Source organism: Scophthalmus maximus, chromosome 2, assembly GCF_022379125.1.
Source record: "Scophthalmus maximus strain ysfricsl-2021 chromosome 2, ASM2237912v1, whole genome shotgun sequence".
NCBI classification, from domain to species: domain Eukaryota; kingdom Metazoa; phylum Chordata; class Actinopteri; order Pleuronectiformes; family Scophthalmidae; genus Scophthalmus; species Scophthalmus maximus.
The window spans coordinates 3,564,723-3,586,075 of NC_061516.1; the positions used below are offsets into that span (position 1 = coordinate 3,564,723).

The window sequence follows — 21,353 nt, forward strand, 5'->3', positions numbered from 1 at the left end:
ATGTGGATGATGCTCGGATGCCGCGTTTGGTTTAAACTCTTTCCAGTTTTATGCAAATCAACAGTTTATATGACCCCTGAATCTGATGAGATGTTTTTTTCACATGCTTCCCTATGAAAAGCAAAATTTTAAAGTCAAACGCAGCTTTAAGCCACACCTCTTATCTATTTTCACTGACGCTGTGAATGTTTTAAGTGATTAATTAATTCCGGACAGGAACAACACAATGATGTGTGTTATGAGTTTAAATAGATTGTGTTTCATAACTTTTACTTAGATTGAAGATCTGATCACATTTTTAGACAAATGAATTGTGATCATCCCAAGGAGTTCCCATAATTACCTCCGCCAGATTACGTTTTCCCCCTGTCCCTTTGTTTGTTGGTTGGTTGGTTGGTTGTTTGTTTGTAAGCAGGATCATGTTAAAACTACTGAATTCCACGAAACTTGGTGGAAGGATGGAACATGGACCATTCAATTTTTGCACGGATCCAGACAAGGATATTTTTTTTACCACTTTCAATTAACTAGGGATGATTGATGGATCTTGAAGGAATAAAAAACAGGCATATTTGGTGCAGCTCGATTGAATTAAAGTTGGCTGTTGAACTTTGGAGGAGGTATATGCTCTACGGAGTGCCATTGTCATTTTTCCTGCCGCGGTGTGTTTCCTTTATTCAAAATATGGAAACACATTTTGATGCTTTCACATCAAAGCAGTGCAGTGTTGGTCCCGTCTGAACCCTGGCTGCTGCAGGGTCATAATGAAGTCAGATTGGATAACACAGGTTGACCTGTTTCCACTGGTGACAAACACGTTTATCCAAGGTCGCCGACTGCGTCAGTCTGGAGGGGGTATTAGTGCACATGCAGGCGCCAAACACGTCAACCTTTTAAGACATGACTGACCTAAGTTAATTATGAGTTTGTGTGAAAACATGTTGATGCCTGTATTCTTTTTGTTAGTTGAAAGTTTCCTTCAGAGAAATGAAAAAATGGCAGAATGAGCAAAATATTGGCTATGAATTTCTAATTGTTCATATTGATTATATGTGTGACACTGGTCGATATCAATGCTATGCAGATTATGGGTTGGTCAGTTTAAAAACTAACACTAATTATATTTTACAGTTACTATTTATTATTTATTGGTTGTCAGGTTTTTTAATCAAAAGATGACAACTATTGATTATTTTGATTACTTATTATTTATAAATTAATATTGGGATTACTTTCATTCAAAAAGATAATTTCCCAAGGCCCAAGGTGTCATCTTCAAATATCTTGTTATGACCAAAAACTCAAAAATAGTTTGGTTTACACTGATATAAAACAGAGAAAATCTGAAAATACTTGAATTTGAGAGGCTGGAACCAGCAAATATTTGTTTTTTTTACTTGTTTTATGAATGAATTCACTTTTGATCAAAATTGATGTCAAATGAGTTCCTGTCGATTGACAAACTAGGTTATTGACCGATCATTTAGGCTCTAAAAATGATCCAAAACATGTATATTAAAGTTTTAATCACGGTATAAAAAAACCAATGGGTTTTGTATTTATAAATGTTTTAAAGATACAACAACATATATTTTGAAATACAATTTTAGTTGTATAGATTATTTAGTAATTTAGAAAATGAAATAATGATTGAAATTGTTCTAGATTTTGAGGTACTGTTGGCACTAAATATCACCATTCTCTCACGCAACATTCTCTGCGTATTTACATTTAATACTTATTGATAATTGTACTCAACTACATTTCAGATGGAAAAATAATTTATTTATTTATTATTAACTTGTATTAAGATATGTCAAATTGTAATGTATGTAACCACCCAACAGTATATAAAGCAGCAACAATTAGCTCTACCACAATCAAGTATAAACAAAAAAAAATGATGTATAAATATTGATATGTTAATGCAGAAATACTGTAAGGTATCATTATATTTCCAAGAGTGTTTTCCAACATCGATGTATTAATATTTATTTGGGAAATATAGGCACAAGCTTGTGAAATAATCATATTGACGTTCATTGCAATGAGTGATGACTGTTGTGCCGACAGAAGCTTTCACATGTCTAAATCTTGTGAATCATTTTGGTCGTATTTTTGGTCGTATATTCAAATTTATAGTTTTTTAATAATCATTAAAACGTTTTTCAGTTCAGTTAGTTATCACCCAATATTGTTCATCACTAATCATGATAGCAAACAGTGGTCAGTAATTATTAGTCAGTGATAATAGTGTTCATATTAGGGGTCGACCGATATGGCTTTTTCTGGGCCGATACCGACAACCGATATTCATTCATCTACCGCTTTATCCATTTAAGGGTCACGGGGGGCTGGAGCCAATCCCAGCTAACATTGGGCGAGAGGCGGGGTTCACCCTGGACAGGTCGCCAGCCTATCACAGGGCCACATACAGAGACGGACAACCATTCACTCTCACATTCACACCTACGGTCAATCTTCAATGAACCCAACCCCATTCTGCATGTCTTTGGACTGTGGGAGGAAGCCGGAGAACCCGGAGAGAACCCACGCATACACGGGGAGAACATGCAAACTCCACACAGAAAGGCCGGGATGAACCGGGATTCGAACATGAATCAGAACCTTCTTGCCCCAGAACCTTCTTGCTGTGAGGCGAAAGCGCTAACCACTACACCACCGTGCAGCCAGCCAACTGATATTTGAAACCGAAATTTGTCTGCAGTAAAAAAAAACTGTCAAAAGGTGTCAAAAATTTAGAATAACACAAATTCTTACCAGAAACTTTGTTGAAATGCCTTGAAGCATATGTTTAATTCCCAAAAACTTTCAACATAACCTTAATAAAAAATGTGCAGGGAGCTATCAGTAGCATTATTTAGAGTTGAACAGACAAACATGGATAGGACATTGCTAAATGTGAGAGAGAGTAGTGACTCTGGCTGCATCAGAGCCAAAGTAGAACATTTTAAAATGAAATTATCTTATCGGCAAATCGGCTTAAAATTGACCGATAATCATCAAAACAGTGAATACCATGAATATGGATTTTTGGTGGCAGATGCAGATATATTAGGGATTATAAAATGTCCACTATCGTTATATGTATAATTAAGAAAATTGGATGATGTCATTATCAAACCCATATCACAAAGAAATGTAATTTCGGCTTAATATTCAACAGTTTAACCATTAACTTTATATAAATATCAAAAGATAGAGAAAAAACAGATGCAACAATATATGTATCACTTGAAAACAATATAGAAACTAAACATAGTTTCTTTACCTAAAATGTAAATATGAATTTACATCTTTTCTGCATAAACACTGATCCCGATAAATTGGTGAAAGGTTCATACTGGCAGATATTCAGGCTCTTATTTTCAATGTTGCACAGTAGTAGTAAATAAAAGCACATTTTGGCTCATAATGTGTAGGGGCAGAAGACTCAGACTGGGGCCATTTTTTATTCATGCTTGATACATGCATTAAGTACATTTAGCTGATATTACTTGTGTAGTTTTCTCAGTTTACATGTGGAGTTTTACAGGGTGGTATTCCCTCTTTAATTTTAGTAAAGAATCTGAATATAAGGGGGGGGGGGGGTATTCTGCATAGTAAATAGACGATATTATGAATCAAATATCTGGCTCAGTGTAGCTGTTGATAAACACCCATTATGATATAAAATGACTGTTCAGACCTGTAAGCAGTTTTCATTGCCTCAGGGGCTCCTCGCTCTGCACGACCTTCACTAATAGATCCTCTTACATAAGACAGAGACAAATCGAAGGGAGAAAAGGGGATTTAAAGGTTAAGGAGGATGGAAAAGCAGATGAGAAGACACGGTGAGCGTCGAGTGGTGACAATCGGCACCACACAGCCCAGCATATGGAGTATGAACTTTTTTAGATTTATCAACCAGGTGCACGAGTCAAGCAACATGGCACCATTCAAACACAGAGGCAATGTAAAGTGCAGGCTAACACACGCGTGACAATGACAATGAAAAACAGAATAACACGAGTTTGAAAAGATTATGAAATAAAATAAAATACTAATACTCAAATTAAACAGAGTAATAAGATGCAGAGGTTTTCATCAGACATAATATTAATAAGCAGTACATCCTCATGGAGCAAGTGCATTTAGTTTGTGTTCAAATCCACTTAAATTAGTTGAACGGTGAAAAGATGTCTGCGCCAGGAGCACGGTTCAAAAGAGCTTAGTCTCTTATTTAATCATGGGTGTGTTTTGGCCGCATCACATAATAAACCAATTGTAGTGCCATGTTTAAAAACCGGGTGTGTTTGCACCTGGGCCGATTCACCAGGTATTAAAGGGACAGTTCAGTGATCTTGAAGTTGGGTTGTATGAGTTTCCTATGCATAGTTAATATGTTACCTTGTGGAGATGGTGATCAGCGGTGTCATTTCACGGAGTTAAATGAGAGGGGATACGGAAGTCGCGTAAGTCACGGTCCCACTGTTGCAGAGGGGACCACCGACAAACCTCTTTTTTCGCCACATTTTTAAATGCGTCCCTAAAAAGAAATATATCCGTTGAAAGCGTACTTCGGCCATGTATCACTCCGCAAATCAGCTGTTGGACTCAAAGCTACCGCGTGGAGTTGGCGCAGTGATACATGGCCGGAGTACGCTTGAAAAAAAAGTGCAAACTTAAACGGCTGTCTGGCGAAAACTGAAGGAGTGGAAAAATACGTCCTTCAGCGTACAATTTAACGGATAATTTTTTTTTTAGGTAAGCATTTAAAAATGTGGAGCCTCTGCAACAGTGGGACTGTGACTCACGCTACTTCCATCCCCCTCCAAACTCCGTTAAATGACATCGCTGATCACCGTCTCCATAAGGTAACATGTTACCTATGCATAAGTAACTCATACAACCCCACTTCAAAATCACTGAACTATCCCTTTAAGAGAGAACACTTTCTGCAGAGTATACAGATCCACTTGCACATGAGTAGACCATCTGTGTGTGTAACAAGCAGAGTGTACGCATGTTGTTGTCTATGTAGTTACATCTTGCTATAGTGATAATATGCCTTTAAAATAACAGGGTGCTCAGATGGGCACAAAAACAACGTTGGTACTGGACAGGAAAATGACAACTGCGTCAAAGTTGTTCTTATTAATGCCGTATATCTGACCTATAAAACATTTGTTAAATTTGATGCTATTCATTAAGCCATTCATTTCAGTTCACAGACCTCTTGCCTTCCAGTACGTACATGCATATACTTGCATGATAATACTCTCAACAGTCAGTTTATTAGATACAGTTAGACGAAAGTAGTCTAATTATTAGTCCTTCAATAGCTCTTTAGAGAGGTGTTTCATTCAACTTGCAGTTTGTGCAGTTGTTGTATTGCACAGAGGTTATTTAGTGATATAACTGGGCTGGACAACGTGATAGAAACACTTTTCAGTATGAAATATAATCTTTCAAATAATGCAGTCGAATTTGGTCACAAAAGCAACTTCAGGCGGGCGGGTTTGTTTTGAGGTAAAGAGATACTGGACCCCTGGACTAGTGCATCTGTGGCAGAATGCAATATTTAGAGGTTGTGTGTGTGTGTAAATGTTTCCCTATCAAGGCTGTTGTGTTGAGCTGTATTTGAAAATGTGTGTTAGCACGTATCTCTGTTGTTGACACCTGAGGTGTGGATAAAGTGACCGCAGACACTCAGCAGGCAACCTGAGCACAGCTGCTCCTCTTCCACCATGCAGCTGTGTGTGTGTGTGTGTGTGTGTGTGTGTGTGTGTGTGTGTGTGTGTGTGTGTGTGTGTGTGTGTGTGTGTGTGTGTGTGTGTGTGTGTGTGTGTGTGTGTGTGTGTGTGTGTGTGTGTGTGTGTGTGTGTGTGTGTGTGTGTGTGTGTGTGTGTGTGTGTGTGTGTGAGGTAAAGAGACCCTGGACTAGTGAACCTGTGGCAGAATGTAATATTCATGGGATGTCAAAGTGCCACAGGAGATGACTCCTGGATTGTACACAGCAGAGCTTGTTAACGGACTCACACACACACACACACACACACACACACACACACACACACACACACACACACACACACAATGCAGTTTACACTGTCAGATGATAATGAGCAAAATGTCTTTTGTGTTACTGTGTGTGTGTTTCAGGGGCGAGTGGAGGTGGAAGCTGGAAACGAAAACATGAAGTTTGAAACTGGCCCATTCTCCTATTATGGAGTCATGGCTCTAAGTACACCATCACTGGGTAAGACGGTACACACACACACACACACACACACACACATACAAACAAACACTAACACTAACAAAGTTTTTAAATAAATGTAAAAATGAGTAGTCGGGGCACTTTGACTCTTGCATTATTCTCTTGATGCTCCGCTGCAAATTGGGGAAAGATAGCTGTCGTCTCTTTTCTTTCTTCATCTTTGGGATAAATCTTGGCACGCAGTGCATGAAACAAGATTCAAGATTCAAGTCCTCAGATGGAATCAATGGGCTTTGGAATGAGGCCACAGGAGTATGCAGGTCAGAAAATGTCCAAAGAAAGTATTGGTTCTGGTCTTTTTGTGGAATTTATTGACATTAAAAAAATATAGGATACAAGAGCTTATGACCTGACACTTTCTTGTTATAACATAAAATCAACTCATCTTGTAAAAAACATTTTTTTTTTTTTTACATTATAATACAATAACTACAACCTTTAACTCACTACCTGAAGAGAGGAGAGTTGAAGCTCACAGCAGCCAGCCCAAGTATGATCCATCCATTCTCTATTTATAACTTAGACTTATCCTGTGCAGGGTCACAGCGACTGGAGCCTTTCTCAGCCCACACTGGGAAACCAGACACAGATACAGAGAGAGATTCAGTGGGGGCAGAAACATTATTATTTGTCAAAAGAAATTCACCAAATAGTTTTTGTGTGCAGTACATGTAAAATATTCCAAGCCGAGCTAGATAATCGGTGACGTTTTCTCTGTTGGCCACAGTCGGCCTCTCACAAAGTGCTCTGTCACCTAGTGAGCTGGTACTAAAGTCAGGAGGAGAAGAGCGGAAAAGTCAATAGGCTTAGTCCAAATAGGGAAACACTTACTGTAGACAGGGTCACAATAAAGTTCATCTTCTCTCTCCAGGTGAAAAATCGACCAGAGAGAGGAAATATATTGACTTGCTGTGTGCTATTTCACTAAGATGTTTTTAATTTATAAGCTTGAGGGTGTAATGGAGCTTCTGATGGATTTGGGTCCTGATGTTATTAAGGTTATTATTTGTGCACTAACAGAATATTGATTGTTTCTGCATTTATTCTTGATATATGTTAGCAGGGAGGAACATTTCCATTAATCAGCAAAAAAGCATTTCACAACCCAACTTAAATTGAGGACATTTTACATCGGTACAATTACTAACACATGCATAAATTACAACCATTACATTTTCCTTTCGATGAATTATGCAGATTTTCTCTTTCAGAGAGTGGGATCAGTGTTAGGGTTACATATTAATTAGTGGTGATCTAATAAGTGTTTTTCAACACTGATGCATAGCACCAATATTATTGTTAGTGTAAAAAAATGAGACACAAAATTGCTCAACATTTATTTCAGACTAATGTATTCGGTTTAACGTTTTCTATTAAATTCTGGCTGCTTATGTCCCTGGGGTGTCAGATATGGTCCAGGTTTTGGTTTTGGTTGAACAGGTTTTGGTTTAGGATTCTCTGCAATGATACCAAACTTGGCAACCTTGGCAGCCAACGTGTAATTTCTTACATCTCCCATTTGATGTTTTTTTATCAGCCTTACAGGTGCTGTAGGTGTGATTTTTCTTTTTTTCCTTTTCTTTTTTACTGACGCTAAGCTATGTCAACCACAGCCTCAATGAAGCTCAGTACTTACAGACGTGAGAGTTACATAACACATTCTCCTCTGACTTTTTAAAAAGAAGACAACTTAGCAACCTTCACAAACTGTTGAACTATTCCTTTAAAGAGAAAGTAAGCGATATGAATTCAACACACTTTTTGTGAAATTCTGCGGATATTTCCTCACCTTGCTGTCAGTTGTGTGTGCGCCAAAAAAAGAAATTGTGCTTGTGATGCAATGACTCAGGAGTTTTAGCCTCGTGGTTAGAGCGTCGGTCTCCCATACCCGAGACTGCGGGTTTCGAGCCCCACCCAGTGCAGTAAAATCATCAATAACATAGAGAGAGACTCCAAAACCACAGAATTGCCACACCAGCAGCACACTATCAGGTGTCGACGAGCGATGTAAAAAAACTGCACACACAGTGTTGTGTGGTGCGGTCCGCACCATTTTTTTCTTTTCAATTTACAGAGCCAGGGCTGAGCCGAAAACCCAATTTTTTTTCTTCCTGCGCCCACACCAAAGTGACAGCTAACGGACAGCGAGGAGATACTCGCTGATTTCTACAAAATCGCTCGCTGCCCCTTTAAGTGTCTCTAACCCAGTGTGCCATTCAATATTTATTTTATCTATTTATTCGGAGAAATCTCAAAATATGTTTTACTATCTAATTTCCAAGAGATTAAAATCTGGGTTTAGTTTTTTTGTTTAATTTTTTGAGGGAAATAATTCACTTCTTCCTTTTCTCCTCAGAGCAGGAACCACTGTAATAAGATGGCCTTTTTCTGTGTTTCTGTGTAGAGCCAATGGCTGTATCTTGTGTCCAATTTCAGTATGACACTTCCTTTTCCTCCAAAAACGAATCCACATTGTCTCTCCGACACCTCAGCTCATGTTTATCTTCACTTTGATGTGTTAAGCTTTAAAAAAAAAGGTGAATTCAAGCTGTCATCAGATCTATAAGGACAAACATGTACACACAGGCCCCAGATGTATGCAGTTACATAATGGGCTGCTTTCCATGTCCCTTATTATGCTTACATAATAGACAACCTGGTGCAGGATGCAGGTCTGTTACCCTAAGGGTGGAGGTGGAGGGTGTGTGTGTTGTACATAGGAGAGGGTTGCCAGTGTTGGATGATGTTGGCGTACCTGAGAAGGTCACAGTGCCGCTGGGTGGCGTCAGTGCTGTGGCAGCATCATGTTGTCTGATGGGAAGTCTGGTCTGAAGTTACCCTGACTCACTATGGAATTTGTAACACTGGTGACTCCTGGTGGTTCAGCATCGTAACTGCTGATCAATTCTTCTCAGTCTTCTTCTTTTTCCTCCTCATTTAATGTGGAAAATGGACAAAACTGTAGACTGTCTACGGTGTAGAATGAACACCACATATTACATACCAGGAGATATAGAACATATACACAGAGAATAAGATGGATAAAGAAAACAAATTAAATTGAATTAAGTAGAGTAAAAACAAAGTACAATTGTTTTTTTTATTAGTACGTAGAGATCTCTGGCACATTTCAAGGACTTGTAAAGTTGGATTTTATTATAGAAGCATATGAAAATCGGGGATTGTAAATGTATCCTCATAAGTAAAGAATTCGGGTAAAATGAGCAAAACATTGACACACACACACACACACACACATACACACACACACAGGAGCTGTAAATAAAATCTTTTTTTAGCATTACTGTTAGTTTGTTAGATTTGTTAGTTTTGTTAACATGCAATATACATACAATATACATACAATATCATATACTCATCTCCTCATCTACACATCAGTCCAGAGAAGAGTGACCTTTTGGGTGGTACTCTCTGTAGGACTCACAAGGACTTAGTTCAGTTGGTGCATTCTTTGTACTGTGGATGAAATATAGAACAATGGTCAAGTTCATTCTCTCATTCTCACTTTCATTCATAAACTTGACAGCTTGGCATATCTATAAAATCTATTTTCATACTTATAAAAGTTTATTAATACAAACATATTGATAACGATAATTACAATTTGACTGTTTTAATGGCGATAATACCACGTGACTGTTTTACTCCTGATAATAAAAATAAATTACTCTTTCAGTTGATAGTAATAAGTTACTACTTTAATCTGATGGAGGCTGTAAGTGGTAGTGTTTTCACTGAACTTTCTTTCTTTTCTTCTTTATGTATTCAATATCGCGTGTGACATTTCTGTGATGCCTGGTGCAAATCATTGTAATCTAATTACATAATTCACCCCCCTTTTACATGTGTCGGACTGTGTAAAAAAACATGGGCCAAAATCTGAAGGAAGGAACATTAATCTTTATAGCCAGAATGTGGGTTCTAGTGAGGGCATATAATTCTGCTGCTTGTCACTGTTAGACAGTGAATTGCTTCCATAACTTCCCAATCACTCACTACAGCACAACCAGGTGTTTGTTATCTTTAAATCCATCAATTTACAAAATCATATCAGAATTTTGAATCAGTCTGCTTTAATTAAAGAAATGTGAGGGTTTGACAATATGATGGCCTCAGCTAGATCTCCTTGCTGCATCATGTTCAAGATGTGCAGCCGTGCATAAACAACATCAACAACACAAACAACACATTCAAGACCAAGTGCAATGGCTGAAATTCAACAATTATGGTAGCAACAGCGGCTACATCTCCGAGACAGCTCACCATGCCAAGACCACATATGCAAAACATCTATTTTGCTCATTCAAATTTACGGCTTAATTTTCATAATTATTTTGTAAGGGTATTGTCTAGGATTCTTTTTCAGGCTTGATAATAATATTTACAGTAATAAAACATACTTTTCTAAATGAAATCACATCAAGTATCCACAATACTTAATATAATATTATGTTACTTTCTTTGTTCAGAACTATTGGGATCTCCATTTTGAATATAGAACCCATATTACTCTTAATGTTTCATTATTATTATTATTATTATTATTATTATTATTATTATTATCTATTTTACAAAGTTTAAAGCATTTTACTTTACATTTTGCTTTGCAGTCTTTCAAGTTGATGTCTTAACACATCAGTGGATTATAAGGCATGACCACTGTCATCCTCTCTGTCTATCTGCAATGCCTACCGGCATTCTGGGCAAAAACTGTGACTTTTTTCCAGTCGTTTGCATTGCATTTTAATCGTTCTCAGCTTGCCATTCTTATCTATGTGTGCGTTTCTTTACGGTTTACCATTAATTTCTTCTGTGGACTGATTTGTCATACTTACACATTCACTGCATGCACATTTATGACAAACAACACACATCGCAAACAACATAAACTTCTCCATAATAAATAGTGCTGCTGCATCAATAGGTCTCCACTTTTAACACTTTTAACACTAACGAGCTTCCATAACAAATTCTGTGGTGCCTCTCAACATAACTTGGAAACCTAGGTTTTACTCCTGTGGGTGGGGTACAGTCGCAGCTGGCACATCTGAAGTTAAAATAACACAGACTGGGCATCCGTTTAGGATCTTAACGAAAAGCACTGGTAAATGCTAAATACTGGTATTACTACTACTAATGATAATTATAATAATAACAACAATAATAATGACGGGTTTGGGTCCTGCAGCTCTGGGGTCAGAGATACAGTAGGAGAGATAGAAAACACAAACAGGGATAGTGACATGTACTGTAAACATATCGGGGGGGATTTGTATAACAGTTGCTTTAATCTGCACCAGACTAATACTTATATTAGGGAAAACTGACTAAATGAATGCAATGATGTTATTATTAATAATAATAGTAATAATAATAATAATGACGGGTTTGGATCCTGCAGCTCTGGGGTGAGAGAGCTACTAGGAGAGAGAGAAAACAGTTAGTGACATGTAATGTAAATGCATGTGGGCAGAGAGAGAGAGAGACAGAAAAGAGGGACAAGGAGAGAGAGAGAGAGAGAGAGATTTTGATTTTTAAAAAACAATGTTTATTAAGATTTACCAGAGAACATCCCGGTCCTCTACAAATGAAATGAAAAAAAAAACACACAACAACAAGAACACAAAACAAAAAAATAACTGAAAAAACAGAATAAATCAGGTCATAAAAACAGAGTGAGAGATGAGCTCTCCCTCCTTCACTGAACACACAGCCGGGGTGAAACACCACTGGTTTAAAAACTCCTGTGTGTCGTTCATCAGAGAGTGGAATCTGAAATCCACTCTCACTCTGGCTCTCACCAGAGACACGTACATGTTTGTCAGCCCGTGTCTGGACACATTTCCTGTCTTGTCTTCCCTGTTTTTATAAATCGACAGTTTGGCCTGATCAACCACAAAATTCAGTAACTGCCACTTTTTAGCATCTTGTTTGCTGTAGCCAGCACCAAAAATAACAACAGTCTCCGTGAACACATCCCCGCAGTCGAAAAACACCGTTTTTAAAATGTTAAAAAGAGGTTTCAGTCTGTGACAGTCCAGATAACAGTGAATGATGGTGGCAATGATGGTGCTCAACCCGGTCAAAAGCCTTTTCCTGATCCAATGAAACTAGCCCAGTATCTAAACCCAATGAACCAGAGACGGTCAAAAGATCCAGGACTAAAGACTCATTGACAACAATGGACCAGCCGGGCACACAGTAAGTCTGGGTCCTGTGGATGACCCGGTCCATCACCTGTTTCAGCCGGGAGGACAGGACCTTGGACAACAGTTTGTAGTCCGAACACAGCAGAGAGACCAGCCTCCAGTTCTTTATGTCCATTAGGTCACCTTTCTTAGGGAGGAGAGTTAACACTGCCCTCCTGCAGCTCTGCGGAACCGAGCAGTCCCCAAAACTTTCGGTGAACACATCCACAATGTCTGTTTTCATTTCCTCCCAGAAAGGCTTGTAGAACTCTGGGGGGAGACCATCGATGCCAGGGGCTTTTCCCCCTTGCATGCTCTGTAGGGCTCTGAAAACCTCCTCTTCAGTCAGGGGCCCCTCCAACTCCTGGTTATCACCCCAGAAACTGTGGGCAGGCCCCTGCAGAACACATCGAAAGCCTCGTCATCTGCCGTGTATCCCGTATTGAACAGGTCGGAGTAGAACTCCACGGCTCTCCCCCTTATCTGTGACGCCGTGGTTAGCTGCTGTCCTCCTGCCGAACGCAGAGCGTGGATCATTCTGCTCTGTCCATTCTTCTACTCCAGGCTGAAGAAAAACTTTGTTGGGGAGTCCATCAGTGCAGCGCTCTGGAACCGGGACCGAATCAGAGCCCCCTGTGCTTGCAAACCCAGTAGGTTTGCCAAGACGGCTTTTCCCTTCCTGAGGTCGTCAACAAACCCCCGATTCCCAGCGGACTCAGCAGAACTCTGCAGGTCCACTATGGTCTTTTCTAGATTTTGCATAGACTTGGTAATGTCCCGAGAAACATTGAGAGTGTACTGTTGACAAAGCTGCTTGATGTCAGTTTTACCCCGGTCCCACCACAGCCTCAGTGAACTAAACTCTCCCCGTCTGTCCCTAAAACCTTTCCAATAGAAAATGAAAACATCCCTAAAGTGTGCATCCAAAAGCATAGCAGTGTTAAAATGCCAATATGCAGATCTGCTTTTTATGTTAGCAATATATACATCGCAAGACACACATGAATGATCAGAGAAACCAACCGGGAGGGGGAGAGAGATGCTCATGATATAAGTTCCCCCAGCAGTCTAGTCCTATAGCAGCATAATAAAGAAATGGTTTATTAAACACCTGAGCAGCTCTAACAATAAGCTTTATCAAAGAGGAAGGTTTTAAGTTTAACTTTAAATGTAGCGAGGGTGTCTGCCTCCCTGACACAAACTGGGAGCTGGTTCCAGAGGAGAGGAGCCTGGTGGCTGAAGGCTCTGCCTCCCATTCTACTTTTACAGACTCTGGGAACCATAACTAGTCCTGCGTTTACAGAGCAAAGTGATCTTTTGGGATAATATGAAACTATGAGCTCTGTAAGATATGATGGAGATTGATTATTAAGGGCTTTGTAGGTTAGGAGCAGGATTTTGAATTCTATTCTGAATTTTACAGGAAGCCAATGCAGAGATTCTAACACTGGAGAAATATGATCTCTTTTTCTAGTTCCTATCAGAACTCTTGCTGCGGCATTTTGGATTAACTGGAGACTTTTCACAGACTTATTGGGGCATCCTAAAAGTAATGAATTACAGCAGTCTAGTCTATAGGTGACAAATGCATGGACTAGTTTTTCAGCATCCTTTTGAGATAAGATGTTTCCAATGTTCTTAATATTGCGCAGGTGAAAGAAGGCTGTCCTAGAAACTTGTTTTATGTGTGAGTCAAAGGACATGTCCTGGTCAAAGGTACCTCCAAGGTTTCTCAAAGTAGAGCTGGAGGCCAAGATTATACCATCCAAGGTAACTATATGATCAGATAATGTTTCTCTGAGGTGTTTAGGGCCGAGTAAAATTACCTCAGTTTTTTCTGAATTTGGAAGTAAGAAATTATAAGTCATCCAAGCCTTTATGTATTTAAGACAGTCCTGAAGATTGTCTACCTGATTAGTTTCATCTGGCTTTATAGATCAATACAGTTGGGTATCATCAGCATAGCAATGGAACTTGATGTGGTGTTTTCTTATAATATTGCCTAAAGGAAGCATATAAAAAGTGAAAAGTATCAGTCCCAATACAGAACCTTATGGTACTCCATAATGAATGGAAGATTTGTTGGTAACGTTAACAAACTGAAATCTATCAGATAAGTAGGACTTAAACCATTCTAGTGCTGTACCTTTAATCCCAATGTGTTCTAGTCTCTGTAAAAGAATTTTGTGATCGATCGTATCAAATGCAGCACCAAGATCTAATAGGAGGAGAATAGAAACATATCCACTGTCTGAGGCCATGAGAAGGTCGTTGGTAACCTTCAGTAGTGCTGTTTCTGTACTATGATGTTTTCTAAACCCCGACTGAAAGTCTTCAAGCAGACTTTTCCTGTGTAAATAGTCACATAACTGGTTAGCAACTGTTTTTTCAAGGATTTTAGAGATAAAGGGGAGGTTTGATATGGGTCTATAGTTAGCTAAGATATCTCGGTCTAGAGTCGTTTTTTTGAGCAGAGGTTTAACTACTGCCACCTTAAAGGCCTTTGGTACATAGCCTGTCAATATAGACAAATTTATCTGATCTAATATGGAATTATTAATTAAAGGGTAATACATCCTTAAATAGCCTTGATGGAATAGGATCTAAAAGACAGGTTGATGGCTTGGATGAAGTGACAAGTGAAGTCAGCTCAGCCAGATCTATAGGGGAGAAGCATTCTAAATATAAATTAGGCGATACTATTGGTTCAGAGGCTACTGTACTGGACAATGTGTCTGTGCTATTAGTGGGAAGAAGCTGGTCATTTTTTTCTCTGATGGTAATAATCTTATTGGTAAAGAAGCTCATGAAATCATTGCTACTTAGAGTTGGAGGAATAGACTGTTCAGTAGAGCTTTTACTCTCTGTCAGCCTGTCTACAGTACTGAAGACGAACCTGGGGTTGTTTTTATTTTCCTCTATTAATGAAGAAGGCTTTCTTATATGTAATTAAACTATTTTTCCAGTCTAGGTGAGAATCACGTAGACTATTGGAACGCCACTTCCTTTCTAACCTACGTGACGTCTGTTTTAAGGCACGTGTTTGTGCATTAAACCATGGAGCTATCCTCCTCTGTTTGACTGTCTTCTTTTTCAGAGGGGCGACAGTGTCGAGTGTGGAACGTTGTGAGGCTGCTGCACTATCAACAACATCATCAATTTGTGTGGGAGTAAAGTTGTTCCTGCCAATTTTTTTAGAGCGCCATTTTCAGAGCGAACTCCCTCCCTCCAAGCTTAGCGGGCAGTTTTTATGTTGCGTCCACGCCATTTGCGTGAGATGAAAATATTGAACTCAAGTGATCACGCATACACATACACAAAAAAAAAACACAAACACAAAATTCGATATGAACGTAAGAGCCGCATGAAACCAGGCAAAGAGACGCATGCGGCTCGGGAGCCGTGGGTTGGCCTGGGCTAGGTAACCGAGTCAGGTTTCTACACATTAGAGCTGCACCATCCAAAGTTGGATCAATGCCGTCTTTCCGCATCAGACCAGGAATTCTCCAAAAGTTGCGCCAGTTATCTTTGAAGCCCACATTGTTATCTGGACACCACCTCGACAACCAGCGGTTTAGTGATGATGTACGGCTATACGTGTCATCACTGTTCAAGTTGGGCAGGGGTCCAGAGAAATCTACAGAGTCGGACACCGAATCAATATTCATCTTCATGACCTCCGATTGGCGTAATCGGGTTTCGCTACTGCCGACGTGAATAATAATTTGACCATATCTACGTTTATCCTTAGCCAGCAGTTTTAGGTGGGATTCAACGTCGCCTGCTCTGGCCCCAGGGAGACAGACTGTGGTCGCTGCTTTCGCTAACTTCACGTTCCTCGAAACAGTGTCACCAATGATCAGAGTTGTTTCCTCAGCGGGTGTGTCGAGAGGGGAGAATTTATTAGAGACGTGAAGTGGTTGGTGGTGAACCGTGGGCTTCAGTTTAGGACTATGCCTCTTATTGCGGACAGTCACCCAGCCACCCTGTCCTCCCGGCTGCTCGGGAGCTGCTGGGGGAGCTGAAGAAGCTTCACTGGAGCGGCTCGCACCGACCGCCGGGGACTGGCTAACAGACTTACTCTCCCTGGTGCAGAGCCGCGCTTCTAACAGAATGAGCCGCGCCTCCATCCTCGCAAACAAACTACACTTACTCCAAGTATCACTGTCGCAAAAGGAGGCAGAGTAGTAACTAAACATGGAGCAAACAGAGCAAGAGACAGCGGGAGAGGAAGAAGCCATTGTTAAAAGAGGGACAGAGTTGTGAGTGTTGAGACTAAACAAGGCCGAGTGGAGCGGATAGTCGTCTCAATAGTTAGAGGAAACCGCAGTGTTAAAGAGAGACGAGGAGGAGCGGTGGATAGACACAGTTCACAGAAGCGACAAGAACCGGAAGTGACGCATATACGTTACCGCGTAAACACTGTATTTACCACTATGGGTCTTGCACAAATGTCGCGACTGTGACACGCCAGAGAGAGCTTTCAGTTACCCACCAACTGCCTTGGGTTGCCCTAGATTAGATGACCTTGCATAGTGCGTGAGAACGCTCATCAGACAGTTTTCTCAAGAGGGGACAGAAATTAATAAAATACATAACAATAAATCAGAAAAAACACGAGAAATAAAAAAACACAATGGCAAAGTAAAAAATACAATGACGAATAAGCAAACACAATGGCAAATTGAAAAAAAACACAAAGGCAGATTAAAAAAACACAACCACATTATCTTCTAACTTTTTTTTGTTCTATCCATAATCCCGCCCAGGCCTGATTCCTTTGTTTTTTCCTTGTCTTGGGCCAAAAGCGCGCGGTGCATTTCCTTATGTTTCAAAGGGCGTCCATCCAATCAACGACAATCCTTGTCGATAGCAGGGATAGTTTTCCGTTAGGAGTTAATGTTGCTGTGTTTTCTACTTTGTCATTGTTGTTGTTTTTTATTTGTCATAGTGTTATCTTATTTGCTGTTAAGTTTTCTTATTTGCCGTTGGGATTTTTACTTCAGGGCCACTGTACATTTCCATTGATCTTTAGCTTTGACCAAGTAACTCGATGAGTTCAGTGTTGTAAAAATCGAGACTAACATTTTAAAATCAATTCTAAAATACACAGGCAGCCAATGAATGCAAGTCAAAATTGCAGATATGATTGGTCTATCGTGATTTGACTTAAGTCCAGTGACTGCATTGTACGAGTGCTATCAGCCAGGGTTAGGGTTAACCTTTCTCTGGACTGTTATTCAACATGATGCAGGCGCAGAGTTGCTTAAAATTTCAATGAGCTTCATTGTGCAACACACCATGCAATGAATCACAACCCCCCTTTTTTAAAAACAGAACAACATTTCTCCCTGTTTTGCAGAAGAAGACAACCGGAGGAATCCGCCGCCGTGTGTTTTGAGAAAATTGGGGGGAAAAGTCCATGCAGTGGATATGATTTACACCTGCTATAAAAAAAAAACAACAGCTACTAAAACAGCTCATCTCTGTCTCTGTGCCCCTCCCCTCCTCCTCTCTCTCTCAGCTGTCACCCCTCCTCTCTCCCCATCAGTGGCGTCCCCCCCTCCACGACGCCTCTCTCTAAAGAGGTTCTCTCTCTTCTCTCGTTTCCCAGGTAAACATTTGCATGGGTTTCCTCTTTTAATCCGATCTCACCATTTCCCCTTTTCCATTATCGTCAGAGTCCCGATTCAGCAAGTACAGTCTCTTATTGAACACATGGCAAGAAGTAAAGGAATTTAACTTTTTCAAATTAATTTTGTTTGATTTTGTCATGGTGATTTTGAGCAAGCGCTGGCCCTTTCTAGTTTCCTTTAACCCCGGTCAGAATTTTTAAAAAAGGACTGTGAAATATTTGTAAATTGTTTCGGCTTACTATAAATATATGCTAATATGAACATGTTTCTACCAAAGCCTTTTTAATTTCACAGAAGAGGCCACATTTCTCAAGTGTTAAATGTTGTCTCAATCAGCAGTACAACAACCTAAGCAATACAATAACTAAATACAAGAAAGTATAAAACTGCAAAAAAAAAAATCTCATAAAATGTTACTTTGTTCAGTCAAAGCAAAAGTAAGATTTGGTCATTGAATGTGTTTTTTGGTTGATAAATTAACTAAAATATTAACAGTTTGACACTTGACATTTAGCAGACTTTACAGTTTTCACTAAAAAACAGTCTGAGATGCAATGAAAAGCTCTGAAGAGCTGGTAAATGTCCAATCTAAATAGTTTAGTGACTTTTTGTTAGTCAGCAAACTGATAAGTCGAGTAGTTGTTTCCACTTTTCAGCAGGTTAGTCTGTAATGAACATGATAACACAAGCTTGGGTCAGTCGGACAAGCTCCCTCTTCACAGGTGTGGATGGAGGGCCGGTTGAAGGGCCTGCAGGTAGGTGGTCACAGAGTCTCCTTCAGTCAGCGGGGTATTACCAGAGTTATAAGAGAGGGACAAACCAGTCAAAGAATCCCAAATGGAAAAGTCCATGATGCCGAATACGGTGTGTGGAAACCCGCAGAGAAAAAGTACCTTTTAAAAACTTATTTTGGGGCAAAGTTGCCAAAACCTTTTATGCTGTTTTCACCAGATTTGACTGGTGATTATAGTTATTATTCAACGGCTTACCGTGGAAAGTTCAGTTATGAGCTTGAAATAAGATCGGGGGCATTGCTAAAATGGGAGGCGAGTTGTGAAACTTTCCAATGTATTATATTACTACTGCCTCGCATTATCACGCCATGAAGGGAGTCATACAATCTTGCTGGACGGGGTTCTTGATTCAACGCCCTATTAATTCCCTACCCTGTCCCCACTGCCTCCCTTTAACCACTGATCTACGGTCAGATATTGTTCATGACTCCTGAGGAGTATCAACAAGAGGAGAAGGATAATCTGACAGATGACCTTTTGGTTAAAGGAGTAATTTGACCTTTTGAAGAATATGCTTGCTATCCTATCTCTCTGTGGGTTAACATAAGAAGAACAAAACCCCTCTTATGACTGTTTGAAGTAATATGAAACTGCAGTTAGCTTAGCTTTGTCTGGAATGCACCTTCCTACTCTATAGATCACTAATAAACTGTCTATCCTGCCCCTACTTCACCCTCCATGACACTACTAAAACCAGCCAATGAGAGAAGCTCCTCCTCTGAGCTCAGACAGTCCTGTTTTAGCCACAAAATGCTCAAACGATGCACTTTGCCTCATCGCATGGCATGTTTGTCACATTCTTTTCATAACAGACGCTCCTTACGCAATCATTGACATTAATGTATTTTGTGTGTGTGTTCATCATTTTTCACTGTTGTTTTCTGCCTTTTTAATGATCGCGTGTGTGTGTGTGTGTGTGTGTGTGTGTGTGTGTGTGTGTGTGTGTGTGTGTGTGTGTGTGTGTGTGTGTGTGTGTGTGTGTGTGTGTGTGTGTGTGTGTGTGTGTGTGTGTGTGTGTGTGTGTGTGTGTGTGTGTGTGAGAGAGAGAGATAGTGAGAGTGAGAGAGTGATCTCCATTTCACAATTGCCCTGAGAGCTCACTGTACATCTATTAAGAAAACATATGCAAATTGACTGAAACTGCTGAAATACTCACAACATAACCAAAAAACTTGCACTAATGACAAAGGTGTTTCCAGGGGACAAAAAACTGATGAACCTGTCTGGGACATGCCAGATTTACATTTGGATCCTCCTGCTCCCCCTTTAGATGATCATTGCACTTTATTCCCTTTCCTTAGACTGCGAGTGCCATCAATGAAGAGTGCCCCATCATGAATTCTTAACCGACCAGTCAGAATGCATTAGCATAGGTCTATGTGCCTCCCTGTGAGAATAAAGCAAACGAACATTGGTCAGTTCTGATCTATAATTGATATTTGCAAAAACTTTAATAAAATGTGACTTTTTTTTTGTCTATAAGCAGGTGTTAAATAATTATTTTAGACATTTAGCTTCATTCACTCCAATTCATTGAGAGGCACCTCGAGACTGCCCTCTCGGTGAATTGCAGCCAACTTCGGTTCAATGACATTAATGATGGGCTCTGTCTTTGTTAAATGTTTGACTTTATTCGAATTTGTGAGTTACTGAAGTCCTTTTTATGTCTCCTGGAAACACCTACATTGTCGTCCGTGTTTCTGCATTTGGTTTTGTCGTGAGTATTTTCAGCTCATGTTGCTAATTTGATGATGTCAGTTTTCCTGAATTTGCTTGCGTTTTTTTCTATTTGTAACTGGGTTTATTTAAAAGTTGCAGCTGCAGTTGAGCTCCTGGGGCCACCGCGCCATTTCCTTTTCATAAATCTTCGCCCTATTGCTCACTCTGCTTCTCTGTCAATCCCAGAGTTCCGTTCTCCGTCACACGGGGGCAACCTCAACCGCTCTGCGTCACTGAGCTGCACCGAGCGCACTCCAGAAAGTGGCTCTGTCGGCGGGAGCAACAATCAAATCCCAGGCACCCCCTTCCAGTACATACCAGACTTCTGCGTGCGTGCTCTCACTGACGTGCAGTTTGTCAAGGTACGTCTCTTTTTGACTGGTGCCAGGTCAGTCTCATGAAGTAGCCGTCAGATATAGAACATAAGAACAGTGGTTTATTTTGCATTGATGACCATCTCTTTTTATATTATCCTGTTTATAACTTGCTGTTCTTTGCAAAACAACATACTTATTATGAATGATCTTTATTTTTCCTTTGGGAGGGGCCTCTGCACGTCTATTCTTACTTTTGTAATCATTTTATTTCTGCCGTTCCTTTAAATGCAGACAAGTTCCATTCATCCAACTCACTATTAATTGTGCCATTTATTTAAGTGAGATTTACTTTATTGAGTCAGTTAAAAAAAATGTTTGTGGCGGGTTGTGATGAT

General features: G+C 39.9%; 1 protein-coding gene across 2 annotated transcripts in view; it reads left to right on the forward strand.

The window, feature by feature from the left end:
• LOC118301337 (metal transporter CNNM4) overlaps positions 1 to 21,353 on the forward strand; it is a 43,718-nt gene that overhangs the window by 12,386 nt on the left and 9,979 nt on the right. The window contains exons 5-6 of one of the 2 annotated variants that reach the window (XM_047330552.1): positions 6,166 to 6,262; positions 20,828 to 21,003. In XM_047330552.1, coding sequence (XP_047186508.1) covers positions 6,166 to 6,262; positions 20,828 to 21,003 — 273 coding nt within the window. Of the gene's footprint in view, positions 1 to 6,165; positions 6,263 to 18,016; positions 18,526 to 20,827; positions 21,004 to 21,353 lie in introns of those variants that run through there. The other variant, XM_047330553.1, reaches the window with a different exon arrangement.